This window comes from Alligator mississippiensis, chromosome 8 (assembly GCF_030867095.1).
Source record: "Alligator mississippiensis isolate rAllMis1 chromosome 8, rAllMis1, whole genome shotgun sequence".
In the NCBI taxonomy this organism is placed as follows: domain Eukaryota; kingdom Metazoa; phylum Chordata; order Crocodylia; family Alligatoridae; genus Alligator; species Alligator mississippiensis.
In genome coordinates this window covers 15,266,645-15,283,008 of record NC_081831.1, presented here as the reverse complement: position 1 = coordinate 15,283,008, position 16,364 = coordinate 15,266,645, and the positions used below count along the sequence as shown (strand labels likewise).

The 16,364-nt window shown below is 40.1% G+C and overlaps 1 protein-coding gene across 7 annotated transcripts in view; it reads left to right on the top strand.

Annotated features, from left to right (window-relative positions):
* The window catches only part of TNRC6C (trinucleotide repeat containing adaptor 6C), a 619,746-nt gene that overhangs the window by 451,098 nt on the left and 152,284 nt on the right, over nucleotides 1-16,364 (top strand). For 6 of the 7 annotated variants that reach the window (XM_059732172.1, XM_019494291.2, XM_059732174.1 and 3 more), the window contains one exon: nucleotides 15,506-15,605. In XM_059732172.1, the coding sequence (XP_059588155.1) occupies nucleotides 15,506-15,605 (100 nt within the window). Of the gene's footprint in view, nucleotides 1-11,261; nucleotides 11,287-15,505; nucleotides 15,606-16,364 lie in introns of those variants that run through there. The other variant, XM_059732176.1, reaches the window with a different exon arrangement.

Sequence of the window (16,364 nt, the reverse complement as noted above, 5' to 3'; positions counted from 1 at the left end):
TAGTTGCTTGTGCCCTCACAAAGACAGAGGGGCATGTGCTCCCAGTGGCAGGAGCCCCCCAGGCTCCAATTTTCCCACCACCTGGCTGGCCTGGAGCCCCACTCACCTCCCCCTGCTACTAGTTGGGCCACATAATCAGAACCTCACTGTAGTGGCTTCAATTTGGCCCCTGCTGCTGCCCCCCCCCCCCCCCCCCCCCCACTGGTCTGCTGGGCTTGGGCAGGGAGGGGGCACATGCATGTGTGTCCAGCCCCAGATTAGCCACAACAGGCTCTGTGATCAACGGGTTGGGGACCACTGCTTTAGTGGCAACCCTCTATTGGACTCTTCAGAGAATAAGAAATCGGGTGTTTTAAATGCCCCTTTCACTGAGCATTTATCAACATTACATCTGTTCTTGATAAACTGTTTCTTTTTGACCTATATACTTTGTTTGCAGCATTGAGTTGCAAGTAGTTCCCTAAATAGTTTATCCCCAAGACAAGCGTGAGTCAGTGTGAAGTTAACAAGTAGTTTAAGATTGACATAAGTGTGCAAAATGATTAGAGAATCATCTCTGGGATTTTTGGTTACAGTATACTTTTTTTTCCCTCAGTTTCCTACGTATTTCTTTAAACCTGAGCAGTGGGACACTCATAGTCATAATAGGAATAACTACTTTTGATTGTACTGTGTTACTGATGCAAACAGCATTTGTTTTCTTTGTAAGATGCTTAATTTTAAAGGGTGAATTATTTAGGAGAGAACTAAATAATGCGCATAATAATGCAACTTTCAAATTAAAGAGAAACACTATTTATAAATCAGAAATTCAATAAGTGAAGAGTAAAAGAGGTGAAAAGGAGTGTAGCTGTCAATTATCAATGAAAATGTATGCAAAATCTGCAATGTAAGCAAAATTTAATTTTGCCCAGAAAAATGGCACTGAAGTTTGTTTATTTTGCCTGAAATACCATTTAAAAAATATCTAGTATTAGGGAATGTCTTGTCATTACATGTGCTGTAATCTTAAATACAGATTAAATCACAGTTGTATTTAAAGGGGCAGCAGAATACTTAATAATTCCCCCTTTTTGTAACTTAAGTTCTTTGTTTTGTACTACATGTAAAGCCTTATGATTTTGTTTTCATGATTTCAGTTAATCTTTAATAACTGAATATAATTGAAGACCATAACCATAGAAATGTGGTATTTCATACAAAGCAATCAAGATACAAGTAGACTTCAGTGTTCTGAATAGCATAAACATGAGCCATATTGCAGCCATGAATTTGAGAACTAGGTATTGATGGCAATTTAACTGCCATCTAATGTTTTCAGTCATCATTTATCATAAATTGCAGTATATGCATTTAGATGTTAGACCAAAGATTTCATTGTAGCTATTATAAATGTGAGCCCAAAGTAGAATTTCTACCATTAACAAGCCAACATCTATATAGAAACATCACAATTTGAAGCACTCTTCTGTGGGGTTTGATGGAATTTGGTAAATGAAGACTTGTTACTATTTTTGTAATACATTAGTCTAATAAAGTGTTTTAAAATAATTTTGACAGAAATGACTTGAGTCGGGTTCATAGCTGAGTCTCCAGAAATACTAGTTTCTTATGGTATTCAATTACTGCAATACAGTGATGTGAATCTTAATAGAACATCAGGGTCAATTATCAGATTTTAATTATGGCTTTAATATCAGTCTTAAACTGTATTTGACTGTTTATGGATGCTTATAAAACATATAATTCTAGCCCAAATACAGACAATTTGGCTTGTTCCCATGTCTACACAAATAAAATAAACTTGAACAAATATTAATACTGAAAATATAACTTACACAGTGTGACACTAACGTTAAAGTAGCCACTGCTATATGTGCTGTCTGTGGGGCTGGTTTAGGTGGTTGGCATCCCAATTTTAGGTGCATCAGTAATAGAGAAGTGAGATTTAGTTGCAGTCTTCAATGTATTAGTTAGCAGGGTCTGGTCTTTCTGCAACTCTTCTTACATCTGCCAACTAGATTCCTGTATTTAGTAACTTTTGGAAGGACTTTCACTGGGCATTTGTTTTCCAGGCTTTTCATGTAGCAGTAGCAATATCAAGTGATTATGAATTGCTTATGTTCCCCAAAAGGGTGTTTATTGCAACTCATTTCATAACATGGGGGAGATGATTTTTGCATGCCTCTTCATATGAGCAACTATGCCTTTTCCTCCTGTCTTCTTCCCCACCCCATAACCTGAAACATTCTCAGACAAGTCAAGAAAAATAGGTCATTCTAATTGCTGGTATATGCATGCAGTCTTGCTGGTGGTTGAATACTTTCTGCTTGCATAGCCTCCCTCCCCTCCCCCATGCCCACTGTTGCAAAGGGAAGTATGGCAGCGCACTGTTTGATCCTGGGAGCTGGGCTTGCAGTTGCATCTGAGGAGCTGGAGGAGTAACATCAACAGTCTGAAGACCGCAGCTCCTATAACACCTGGAGGTTAGGGTAGGAACTGTAGGGATAGAGGAGGCTCCTGTTGGTCCTGGATAAGACCTGAAACTGCACGCTGCTGGGGTTGGATGGTGTGGTGGGGCAGTCTCCAAGAAATGCAACACTTGTGCTGCCCCAGTGAGAGGTGGGGATGGGGTGCCTGAAACCCTCAGCCCCCATGGCCTTGTGGGTCACCCTGTAGGTGGGGAACGGCTATGGGCCAAGGTCTGCTTAGAGAGGCCTGAGGGGCAAAAGGCCCAGAATGTGAGCGTGCGCCTCAGTGAAGGGGTGGAGTTGCGGTCCACTGAGGGGCCAAGGTCTGCCTAGAGGGACCTAAGGCCAAGTGCAGCCCAGTGAGGGGCCAAGGAAGTAGTAATGGATTCGGATGCTATCTGCAAGGCATGGGATATGGTGTAGGAGTGGTTTGGAGCTTTGTAATTGGCCCAGAATAACAGGGCTGCAAATGGGTAGCCTCCTACATTTTACATCAGTCCACTTCAGGGTGTGGCAGGCAAGTGAGGGCAGATTGCCCTAGAAGGGGTGGTGGTGGGGGTATTGATCTCATCGGTTGCCTGGGGATCCCCCCTGCTACAGGAAGTCTTGGATTCGGACCATTGCTATTTTTTTTTTTCAGCCACCAGGCATGAGGAAGAGACTTTTATCAGGGTTGATAAACATAATAGTTACACTCTTTTATATCCAACTAGCCATTTGCTCATCAACAATGATGGGGCTGTTGCCTTAGGCTGCCATGGGGGAGGCAAGGCCTCCCCCTCCCAACTCGCATCACCACCATCGTGGCAGCACAGCTGCATGGGTTGTTTCAGACAACCCATCAGAATGTGAATAAAGCATTATGGACAGACAGACTAAGGCTTTTATAATATTAGAATGGGGCTTGTGTGTCACTTCCAGAAAAAAAATTACACTTATTTTTGGGGAAAACTTTAGTGGAGTTGTAGGAATGCAGACTTTAGTGGGATGTCTGATTTGTCTCTTAGGTTTGTTAAAGAGGGTATTTAGCACAGGCCTTGCTTGACTTCTCAGAGCTCCAAGTATTGGGGAAAAGCACAGTACTTATGATTGCTTCTTAGCTGTAACTGCACTGTATTGCTGCACTAATTTCAAAATGGCGTTTAAGCTGAAGATACAAAAACTGCAATGAAACAAGGTCTTGTTTTTTTTTTTCCCATCACTTCAAAATTCTTCAACCTCTAATTTCAAGATGTCTGATACAAATATTGAGTTTACTCATTTAATTATACTGAACAATAGTTCAGATTTAAGAAATCAAGAAGACATTGCAAAGTAGTAAACTGCTTCTTTGGTTTGTTACGGTTTAAGGTTTCAGATCCTTGCAATACATGTTTCTGAATACAGTCTACAGTATGTTATGTTGCATGAGTTAAGTGTTCTTTCTTAAAGTAGATCAGATTTGGTGTTAACCTCCTGTTGAGAATCCCAGGACCCCTGACACTTTATTGTGACTCTTGATTAGCTCACCAGGGGTCTTGTTCAGAATTTTTCTTCCATCCACTTGATAAATTGAGTTCCATATTCACAGTGCATTTAAATAGAATGTTATTGGGAAACTTTAAGATGACACTTGAATTTGCAAAAGGAATGATCAATTTATTGAAGAGTGGTTAGTATGTTCTTGTAAATCTAAATGTGGGGAGAGGAGGAAATGAGGATTCCAAAATCTTCCCAACAGAACAAACATTTTATATTCTGTTGTAACAGTTACATTTACAAACCTACAAAGCAACTTCTTCTCATAGTGAAGGCCCTTTGTTTAAAAGAAGAAAAGGCTTAAATCTAAAACCTCAGCATAGGTCACTTACTTTCTAAACAGGCTGCCTATCCCATTGGTTCTGCTTATTTATATTGAGTATTTAGGGTGAGTAATTTTTAGAGTATAATAGTTGGAGGGGGAGGCTAAAAATGAAGTTAACGGTAATTGAAGAATCTGTTCTGTTTCAGTCTCATGTCTAATGACCTTTTACACTCTGGCTTCTTATTTCTCTTGACAGAGATAAAAACCTGACACTTAATAAAAGCAAGCTTCTTTTCAACTATAAATGTAACTGAACTAAACTAGCTACTGATGTGAGGGATCTTCCTAAGTTAGTACAGAAAGATACAGGCTACTGGATTGATAAAGTGATAGTCTTGCTATAAGGGTTTGGATGCTTGAGACCAGTCTTGAATTGTATGGACAATACAGCACTGTTCATGCTAGAGTTGCAGAGGAGACTTCAATATGGTGAAACAATAACTTAGCTGGTTTCAGGGCTGTCCCTGGGGGGTGGGGAATGGATCAGGGCAGTTGCCCTGATCCCCCGTGCTTTTTGTGGGGTGGTGCAGAGCAGGGCTGTGGCTCCACATCCCACAGCTTGCTCTTTACCCCCTTCCTCCTCCCCCCCTTATCAATGATGGTGGCAGCATCTTTGGGTCTGGGGCCTGTGGGATTGGAGTGGGGGTGGCACCCTGCATGGGCTGATCTTTTTTGTCCTGGGCCTCGCACCCTGCTCGGGTCAGCTCTGGCTGGCTTTAAACTAGTTATGTTGGGTAACGGTTGAAGCTTTGCTTTGAGTACAGGGATCAGAGTTGGTAGAGGAAATTAGCCTATGTTGATCTCTGATCTCTGTGATGCTGTGGTACAAACACCACTTACTAGGGAAAAAAGCTGTTTCTCTTTTGCTGGTACTTTTTGCTTGAAACCACCTTGAGCTCTACTAGTACAAATTGTAACTTGCTTTTCTGTTAGTAAGGTTTGCACTGATGTAAGTGGTGTGGTCAGTGGCTACTCATGGCTGTAGTAGTTGGGGTAAATTCCTAGTTTTATAAATGACTTCAGTCAGTAAGCTCCAGTTTGGACAATCCCACTTTGTACTCTATGCAGAATATAGACCACTTCAGTGCAGTCCTTTTTTTCTTTTCTTTTCTTTTTGCTTGTTCAACTTAATATAATATATATTGCAAAATAAGATGTTATTGAAGTACTTGGCATTTATATTCTGTAGTATTATGCTTATGCTAGATAGTAGATCGCTTCCAGTCTGTATCAGTATGTTTTCTATGGCACATTAAAGACACTAAAAAAAAAAAAAAAAAAAATGCCCTAGTGAACCAGGTATTTCACTTAGTATGACCCTGTTATATATGTTAAATTAGGATTTGGATTGGAAGCCTCCAAGAAAGATTTAGGCCTTCCAGGAAGTATTTGGTGTTCTTAATGTTAGTTAGGCAGCAATATTTGTTATGGTGTCATGTAAACTGTCAGAGGAGAGAGCTCATTAGATCCAGGGAGATGTACTTTATCCATGGATTTGGCTTTTGTGAAAAAATGGGGGCATCAGCTTGCCCAAACTACAGTTCTTACGATGCAGTGTGCCACCTTTCTCTGAATATTATTGTTTTGTGCTGTTTTTTTCCCCTTTGGTTGCAAATTTTATAACAAGGCCCCACTTGCTTAATTGTACCAATATAAAGTTTAAGATGGTGGTTCTCAACCTCATCAGACTCTAGGCATACTCAGAAAATGCTAGATCTTACCTTTCACTTGTGTTTTGACTGGGAAAATAATAGAACAATTCTTTTCTTGCAAAGAATTGAGAAACTACAGCAGGTTAATGTTTTGGGCACTATGAATTCTTTGAAATCTCTGGGTTTCTTTTGAGTTGTGTGTAGCTCTTTGCACATGCCACAGTACTAATATTGCATGTCCCCCTTAAGGCTCTTGTGGCAGCCTTCATGAGTGTCACTGGTTTAAGGAAGGGAAAGGATTAAGGGATCTTGTAGTTACTGTTATTACAGGCCATTGTGACATGCATGTACTATCATGTAGCAGCAAAATGCAAGTTAACTTGAAGTTTTTGTTTAAACTTGCTCAGGTTATTATATATTATGTCAAAATACCTGACCACAGCTTAAATGCATTGGCATCCATTCAAAATATCAAGAGTAGCTGCTGGTGTGAAGATGTAATATGTATGTCCCTTAGAAATGGACCTTTTATTTCAAGTTAAAATTCAGTCTGGATTTCTTGCCTATTTTTTTTTAAGTGACAAAGCTGTAGGTAATGCTAGTAGGTGCTATAGAGCTGCTTGGCATAGTTTGCTGTTAGTCCTATAGCCTTTCCAGCTTTTCAGGTAAAAGATGTCTTCTGACTAATGTGGTGATATGTGGTGATTTGTGATTTTGAAAAAAAAATCTTAATTTAGACCTGTGGAATGTTTAGTTGTTTTTAAAACCTGGTTAAATTTGGTAGTACAGTAAAACTCTGCTCAGTCTTAAAGAGTATCTTTGTGGCATTACTGTTTGTCAGTGAAAGAGTCCTACAGATTTTATATCTACAAATTATAATTTATTTGAAATGGATTTTATAGTCTCACGCAACTTCTTAACTGCTTTATAATAAAGAATAAATGATCTCTCAGGAAGCAAAGTATAGCAATTGAATCAAAACCCAACACTTTGTAAACACTTGAGCACTTCTTAAATATTCTTTTTCCATTCTGTGCTGGTTGACTACATTGTGTTCTAGAAGTGACAGCAGGGGCTACTGTCTGAGAGGCCTCTTGGAGATTTAGTTCTATTTTAAGCACATTTAAAGTGTGTGTATTCAGAAGTGTTCATGTAAATCAGTTGTAAAGACTGAGCTCTATTAAAAATGATGATAGCATTTTCTAACTTAAGGCTACTTTAAACTCAGAAATGAAATTAACAGGTCTTGCCTCTTATACTTGTAATAGACATGGTCATAAAGGGATATTTAAAATGCAGCACATTTCAATAAAACAATGTTTGGCCTCTTATTCATTTTCAAAATATATTGTAATTAAATACTAGATCTAATTTCAAAATAAAGTGCTTTGAGTAAACAGATAAATCTACAGCAAGCCTGTGAGGTTTGTAATTTAGAAGGTATACTATTTTGACTTGCTTTATCAGATGAATATTCACATTTTGCCTTTCTAGGATATCAAAAATTTCTGCCAGTTATGGTAATAAAACACGTTGATTTTTAACTGCTGCGGGAGAAAATATATTTTAACAAGACAGATTTTTCTTGTATAATACATTGAATGATCTCACTCTTGTATCAGAAGAAGCAATTCAACTGTATGGTGTATTTTCTTAGGCCCCTGGCACGTTACATTTATGGTGTGATTTAATCTGTTGCACTGTAAATGGTATCAGTGCTACATGTTCACTTGATTTATGGCTCCATAAAGTGGCCATGTTGCCACAAGAGTATTCCATAAAACGTGGAACACTTCTGTGGCTGGTTTGTTGACAACTTTCCATCTATTGTGCAATGTATATCAGTCAGTGCCAGGACAGTTCCCATCCTAATGGGAAAATGGACAACCAGGTGAGCAGCTTGCAAGGTTCCTGTGTGGGGAAGGCCCATACCCAGCAGTCTTTTCCTGTCTTGCTGTGCAGCCCCACTGTAGCTGTGGGCAGGACATTCAGTTTGCTAGGTAAGCTTCCTTCTTGCTGGCAAGTTTTTAAAGCTGTGCCTGCAGCCCTACTGGGCTATGTGCATGGGTTTTAAGGTCCTGGCACACGTTGAGATCTCAGAATATTAAAAAATAAACAGGCTGCGCATAGGGTGTCTACCTGTACACTCCTAGATACCTTGGCATACGGGGACTCCAGGTTCAGCGAGTCTCATGTGCCAGGACATCTGTAAACTGCATACAGGTTTTTAAAGGTGGCCCAGAACCCTGTAACTGGGGAAAAGTTCCCTGATCTGTGGTCCTGGCACAGTAGTCTGGGGATTTGCAGTTGATGTGTAGGGAGAGTCTCTCTCTCTCTCTCTTTCCTGACCAGCATTTCCCAACCTGGACCCCAGGCTCCCTGCTGGTAGCTGCACAATTGGGATTGGAGGTCAGATTCCATCACACCATTGTCTGCCTTCCTTCTCAGTGCACAGTATACAAGTAAAATCTTTCAATAGTTTATTTTGTAGATCATGACTATACATTTCAACTTGTGGAACTTGCAGTCCACTAGAAAGAAAAGTTGAGGCTGTACTTCCTTCCTATAAATCAACCCTTCCCCTTACCCCCAGTTTATACTGCGGAGGTTGCACAACTGCATAGCTTCTGGCAGGCAAGCTTACGGCTTCTACCAGGGGACGCTTGCATTCCAGCTTTGGCCTAATGCTTGAGCTCAGTTTTAGTTTCAGTGTATGCCCCGATTTGCTCTTTTCCACCTGCTTTCTGTTTTTGTTTGAAGATCTTATGAGCTGGATAAGAAAAAATGAGACTTTAAATGCGACTGTGTTGTTCTGGAATGGACATTATTACATCATTTGTTCATGGGAGGAGAAACTCAAAAGGTTTTCTTGGTGTTTTCACTGGCTTTTAATCCATCGTCTAGCAACAGTTTGGGTCAGAATCATTGTTGATATTGTCAAGCTCAGTGGAATAGTTTGGGACTGTTAGTTTTCTTCAAGAGCCATGAAGGATATGACCCCATATGGACTTGGTATTATCTGGGAATGGAGCTCAAAAGTTCAAGGTACTGTTAGTGTTATTCAAGGTTTCATTGTAAGAAAACCTAAAAATGTGGTGTGTTCAATCTTTGGAAGACCTCAGTTCTCCAAGTAAATCCAGGTTCATCTCAACTAAGGTTTCCTTATGGTCTGTATTAATGAAGACAGAACCATATTTGTTTATTGTGGTTTTGTTTCTACTGAAAATCTTTCAGCAGCATAGATGATAGGGCTGTGCAAAGCTTTGATTACTGATTCAGTTTGGCGGAGATTTGACCCGATTCGGTGGCCGAATCTCCGAATCTAATCAGGAGACCCTTTAATCTCTCTGAATCTATTCGGAGAGATTCAGAAAAGTTCGACTATTCGGACATAGACACAGCGTTAAATGGCACCCTTTTGTGGGACACTCCTATCTGCCCCGCGCCTGGTACCTCGGTACATAGAAAAACATTTTAAAGCTGTGTCTACGGCCAAATTGCCGATTCTCCCAATTGGCATCAAATCTTCAGATTCGGGTTCAGCCTAATCGAATTGGGACAGTGATCCTAAGCAAATAATCGAATCACTGTCCCCAATTCGGGCTGAATCTCAATCGAAATATGGCACACTTCTCACGTCCTCTAATAGAGGACCTCCAGGATCTCTTTACTCAGGATCAGTAGAAACCATGTTTTAAAAACTACATTAAAAATTCTTAACTTGTGTGTGGCATTTCTTCCACAACTGCAAGGAGCCCTCTGTCTGGACTAAGCTATAGGTACTGTAGGAGATGTGGCCCTTGGAAGTTAATGTAAGACTAGGAAAGTAGCTGTTTTGTAAGCGCTCCCCACACCCTGTTCCCATGACTTCCTAAGCTCTGCTTCATCTGTGGTTGTTGTTCAAAGGCATGGCACAAGCACATTATGTACTATAATAGGGACATTGTTATGTGGGCATTCATCTCTTTCTCTCTTAGCAAATGTAAATACATTCTGTAGGTAGACTGTTCAGGTGTCAGTAGATTTACATGAGTTACTATATGCTACTTGCATTCTCTCAAGTTGCAAAAATCCTTTGGCATCTTTAAAACGGATGTACAGAGGCACTTTTTTCAGCTACTACGCTTTCATGGCATATGAAGAAGTGTCACAAACTGAAATCTAGTCATTTGATAAGTAAGTTAAAATGACTTCCTGTATGTACTCCATCTGACTCCCCATGCAGGTTTTTGTGGTTTTTACAATTAATTTCCTTTTAAAAAACAAGCTTCTACATCTTGCTGTAGAAGATGTTCTAGTAAAGGAAAAACTGTCTTTAAACTTTTTTTATGTACTGTTTAAATAAATTAAATAAACCTTCAGTGTTGGTGACTGTCACTGGTGCAGAAGTACTTTCCAGAGTGGTTCATAATGGGAGCAAAAGGAATTCCACAAATGAGAGTTTAAACTGATGTTCCTTTTACTTTGACTAATAGTCCCATCCTGATTTCCAAAATTATGAAGATCTTTAAAACTGTCTTTATTACAATGATGCTCACTCTGCCTTGTGAAAAAATCTGTTCTCATGCAGCTGCTTTTGTTAGAATTTGGGAAACAAAATATGCTAAACTGAATAATCTAGGGCAGAGGTTCTCAAACTGTGGTCCATGGACCACCACTAGTCCGCAAGCTCCATTTCAGGTGGTCCACAGAGGTTGTGGACCAATTGAGAATACCTGTACTTGTAATACTACTGATATTCAAATATGAGTTGTGTGCTTTGACTTGTAGAACAAAAAAAATCTTATTAAGTGGTCCACTGAGACCCTCAGCAATTTTCAAGTGGTCTGCAAAAAAAAAAAAAAAAGTTTGAGAACCATGGACTTATGGGCATTGTCTTCACCTGAAGTTTAGCCAGATTTTGGGTGGAAAAAAAATATGAACTTGTAAGTAACCAACTTCTATGTAATGTTGATATTAATGTTTTATAAAGACTGTTCAAACATCATCTGCTTGATTTAAAGAGCATGTTGAATCAGTTGGCAATCTACCATGAAGATTGTATTAATTGCATGGTAATTTTTTGTCCTTCTGAGCCTTCAGGTTCAAACTGCTTCCTGTATATAATAATTTTAAGTGATGCCAGGCGGCCGTGGTTAAAGCTTTGTTTACAGCACTTCTAGTATACCTCAATTTCCCTGGCTTTGGAAATAATACCTTAAACTTTCTGATTGAATTGAAGGGTTTACTTACACAGGAGCACTCAGCAAAATTAAGATGAATCAACCAGAGGTGTGAATTAATATACTTCGGGCGAAGTGCGTTAAGCTCTGGTTTGGAGGTAGGCAATCAGAAGTAAAGTGGCCTTATTTTATATCTTAACTTCATGTAGTAAATTCACAGGCTTATTTGATTTGCTTTAACTTTCTTGAGGATACCCATGTTAACAGGCTTTTCAAATACTATGTCAGGCAGAAGTGCATTTCTTGTTGCAAAGTTTTGTTTTTTCACCGTCTTCTCAGTTCTGGTCACTGAATTTCTCAATTCAGGGTTATCTTTGGTTTCCCCTTGAGTTTTCAAGGTCAGGCTCTCCTGTAATTCTGTTACTTTGGTGCTTCTGCAATCTGCCCCTCCCCCTGCCTTGACCTTCTCGCTGCATTAGACTAAGTAACACACTGCAGCTAAAACTGTCCCGTCTTTTACCACTTGAATAGTTGGCTTTGTGTCATTCTTTATCCTTCTACAATGGCAACTGCTTTTGTCAACGCTATGAAGTCCAAGAGATGGCATCAGCACAAGGATTGTTCCCATGGAAAGAAATGCTTCATATGCATGAAGCCACCCTTAAAAGATCAGTTTAGGTTTCTTACCTACTCAGAAAAATCTGCTTGCCAAAAATAAACCCAAACTACTGCAGTTTTAAGAGTGAAAATACTTGAAAAAAGGAAATTTTACTTGCTCCTTTGCATTAAACTTGGTTTAAAAACCTTTTTGGCTAAAGAGAGAATAATGATCCACCTGTTCATTTTTTTTTTTTAATTGAGCTATTACTATTGGACATAAGGATCTGAGATACTGATGATATATTTTTATACCAGTTTCGATTTGGTGCTAATTATGATACTAATTTAGTTTACTTGTTAGGTTGAGATTAGTTTGTAAATTCAAAGCTGGGATTAAGGGAACAATAAATTTAGCTTTTGTTAAACACTCAAAGTACGTTTTACATTTTGTAAAAGGTTATTTTATATTAATTTGATTTTTCAGCTTTATGCTTGTGTAGGACCCCATTAGTCAGTAATAAATGACTTTTTTTTTTCTTTTTTAGCTCCAGTTTCTTGCCTTTTGGAGAACCTGGAACAATTACGTGACTGTTCCGCCAATATCATATTTCCTTTAGATTCAGATTTAGTTTTTTGAACTTAAGTTTTATAGTTAAGGCATTGGACTAGGACTTGGACTTAAGAGAGATGTTAGACCAGGGATGGGTAATTATTTTGGCTGGAAGGCTGCCTAACGAGTTTTGGTGAGCTGTGGAGGGCTTCAAGGGTAGCCCCACCCTTGGTTGCCATCTTGGAACCAGAAGTCCTGCCCCCTGACCTCCGCCTCTGGAAATCTCACCCCTTGCCTCCGAAAGTACTCCTTTTTGGAAAGGGGGGGTTGCCATCTTGAAACCAACCCCCTTCCCCTTCCCCCCCCACCCTCAGACAAATTGTTATTACGGATATTTGATTTTTAGTATCATTTTAATTTTACTTTAAAGTACTTTTGTTCTGATTTGTGTGTGTATATCGATCATTGCATAATAGCCCAAAATGAATTCTTACTCTTGTATATTGCAGGTGTATGGGGTTTGTGGGGGGCTGTGGGGTGTGTGGATGGGGAGGGTGACTGGGGGTGTGTGTGCTTGTAACAGTGAGCAGGGCACTCCCCAGAGGTATGCAGGTGTGGGGAGGTTTGGGGGTGGGTGCAGTGTTTGGGGGGGGGTATGATTGTGGGGGAGGGTGTGGTTGTAAAATTTGTTGGGGAGGGTTTGATGGTATGGCAGGGTGTGCATGGGAACACCCCCCCCCCTCCCCCCCCCCCCCGGTGTACCTTCCAGCAGCCTTGCAATGCCTCCCTGCCACCAACAGTGCACAGTCACCACCTGCCCCGCACTTGCTCTGTACTGTTCAGCCATGGTGCATCCTGCCACGCCCTGGGCACGCAGTGGGGCTAGGGCAGCTCCTTCTGGTTGCTGCTGCCACTGGCCTCAGCCCCATGATACTGGCAGAGACCCTGGTGTGCCTGTGCCAGGCAGAAACTGTTGCTTGGTGTGAGAAGAAAAGCAGCCCTTCCCCCTCACCACTGCTGGGCAGTTCTTGGTGCAGCCACCCAGAGCCTATGCTGCCCAGGCTGCTGTCCCTGGGTTGCCCAGTGTGGCAGTGGTCACAGTGCAGAGCAACTGCAGGGTAGCCCAGGCAGCAGAGTCCATTCCCTTCATTCCCCCTTAAATACCAAGCAACAGTTTCTGCCCAGCTGGTGCTGCTGAGCCTGGACAGACAAGTCTGGAGTAGCCACAGGGCATGCTGGGTCAGGGCTTTGTGCACAGGTCCCCATTGGTACTGGGATGCTGGAGCCAGCGGTGGCAGCAGCGGGAAGGAGCCATCAGTGCCTGGGCTGCCTAGAAAGACAATCCAGCTGCAGAGCTGCTCCAGCCCTGTTGCATGCCTGTGGGATGGCACAATGTGCCATGTTTGAGTGGCCAGGTGGGACCAAGGGACCAGCCATGGGCTGAATGCAGCCCACGGGCCTTATGTTGCCCACCCCTGTGCTAGACCAATGCCCTTCCAGAAATTCAGGAAAAATATTAAATTCTGAAATGTGAATTGATAGCATCCAGCTGCATTCCACCTTTTGGACTGACCAAACTGCTGTTGGGAGATCCAGTTGCTGCATTCCCACTGCTTCAGACCTGTTTAGCCTGAATAGAATTCAGTAATTGCACCTACCTTGAGCCTTTAGTCATGCCCTGGGAGTGCAAACTTTCCTTTTAACATCTGTTTTTGAGTAATGAGACCTAATATAATACCTGCACTGGGTTCAGTGGCTCATGGTTTGTCGCCTCGCTCCTTGGATCAGTCCTGCAGCTAAACAAGTTCTCATCGAACTGCAAAAACCTGTTCACTGTTTCCTTGTCTGCTTTGAGTCCTTTTTAAAAAAAACTCTGATTTTTATCTTGCTAATGTTCCAAACTCAGGACATCTGCAGATCACCTTGGTTTGCTAGGTCCCAATTAACCCTGTCCCTAGCTGATCTGGGAGAAACAGGCCTGTCATAAAGGTGTTCATGATACAGGTACTATGGGCTCTGAATATCTTTTGTATTGGTATTTTTCTTCAACGTTTTTGACAAAAATAATTTAGATATTTCATTTAAGAAATATCTTAAGGAGGTAGTTAATTTTGAGGAATTGTAGTACTTCATAGGAGTTATAACTCCAACTCTATGTATACCCTGTTCTTTACTGTCAGCAACTTGGGTGAGCCTAATCTTTGCACCTCAGTTCTCCACTGGTGTTATCTCATTGTATAGTAAATGTAGATCCAAAATGAAATGTTTGACATTATTTCAGTCTCGCTTAATGTTTTACTTTAGCATAGTGAAGTTAATTTTTACTATTTCAAGTACTTATTTCATTCTACATTGTGTTTGTACATCAGGTAATTGATTTGGTTTGTGTTTTTTGTTTGTTTGTTTTCTGTTTTGGAGATGTAACTTCCTAATCCTCTGAAGGATGGCCAAAACACTTAATTTAAAAAAAAAAAATTTTTAAATAAAATAATTTAAAAAAATCAAACTTTCCCAATCTAAAAATTGGGGTTCAATCAAAGCTTATTTTAAGAATGAAGAAAAAAGAGTTCAACAGAACTTCCTGTGTGGGGAAGAATCATTATGGCATACTAACTAAAGTAACCTATGGAGTTTTAAAATGGAAGCTCAGATTTGTGATGGACTGGAGGACCTTGTACTTCCTTTCGGTCATTTTTTGCTATGGGTATTGCCTCACTACTTTGTATAACCTCTCTTTTGAAGCTGGTTGAGTTCCTGTGGAGCAGGACCAATTTAAAGTATTTTCCATATTTCTACCCTCTAGCTTTCCCCATATTATTTATTTATTTATTTTTTTTAATTACGAGGCAGTTGTCTGGCCAATTCACTACCTTCTACCCAATAGTATCTATTTTCAGGTATTTTGCGTTTTTTACTGTTTAAAATGGGTTGTAAAAAAAAAAAAAAAAAAAAAAAAAAAATCAAATCAGTGTGTTGGTTTTTGGGGGGGAGAGATTTTTCCCATAGCTAAGTAGCTTCTGGCACATTGGGTAGTTACAGCTCTGGCAGGAACTTCCTGTAGGCATCACTCATTTGGCATTGGATGCAGAATTTTTTTTTTTATAACGGGTCTATTAAAGTGTTATTTTCATAACACTAGAAATTCTGGACAAGTAATATCTCTGTTTATCTGGCTTTATGTGACTGATCTCATTCAGAAGCTTTTTTTCAATCTTTCTTTTACATAGGGAGAAAGAACAAGAAACACAAGAAGAGGAACGTTTGATGGAAGAAAAGAAAAAGAAAAAGCAGGAAGAAAAGAAAAAGAAGGAAGGTGCTCAGAAAAAGGTTTGCCTTCACAATTGCTTTTCAAAGTACTGTAGCTGTCTTAATACTTAATGAGCAGAAGCCGATTCTGCCACTACCCCGGAAATTAAATCCAACTAGTTGAAGAAGAGTCCCATTGATTTGGGGAACTTAAATTGAAATTGGCAGCCTGGGATGCAGTTTTATGATTTCTGTATTTTATTGAAACATTAATGATATTTAGTAAAAAAAATACAATAAATATGGAAAGTGCCTGTAAAATGCAGTGCAATTTAATTTAATTAAAACTGAAGGAAATATTAACTATACGACATACAAGACATTTGTTTTGGCATAATGTAATATATTTCAGTTCTTGGTTAACTCATGCTGCAGTGTCATGACAGATACAAATAGAGCATATAAAGGGTTGTGTAAACCTGAAACTCCATGTATAATATCTAGACAGACACGGTTCCTTGGGTGAATTTGATATCTTTTATTAGACCAACCCAAATAGTTGGAGAACAGTTATTAAGCAAGCTTTCGGGTTCAAAAACCCTTCGTCAGGCTAAGGAAGTTTCAGCAGTTGGTGTGTGCTCTTCCTGGATGGAATGAAAAATAAACAAGCCAGGGGCTGGGCTGGGGAGTCAGTTGCCAGGCAGATTGTAATGTAACAAAAATCCAATGTCCATGTTTAGTCCATAATATAGTATAGTATCTATACACTTGTCATGCCACTAAATCAGATCAGAAACCATCCTGTCATGTGAATTTGGTATTTACACACTTAATATAAAT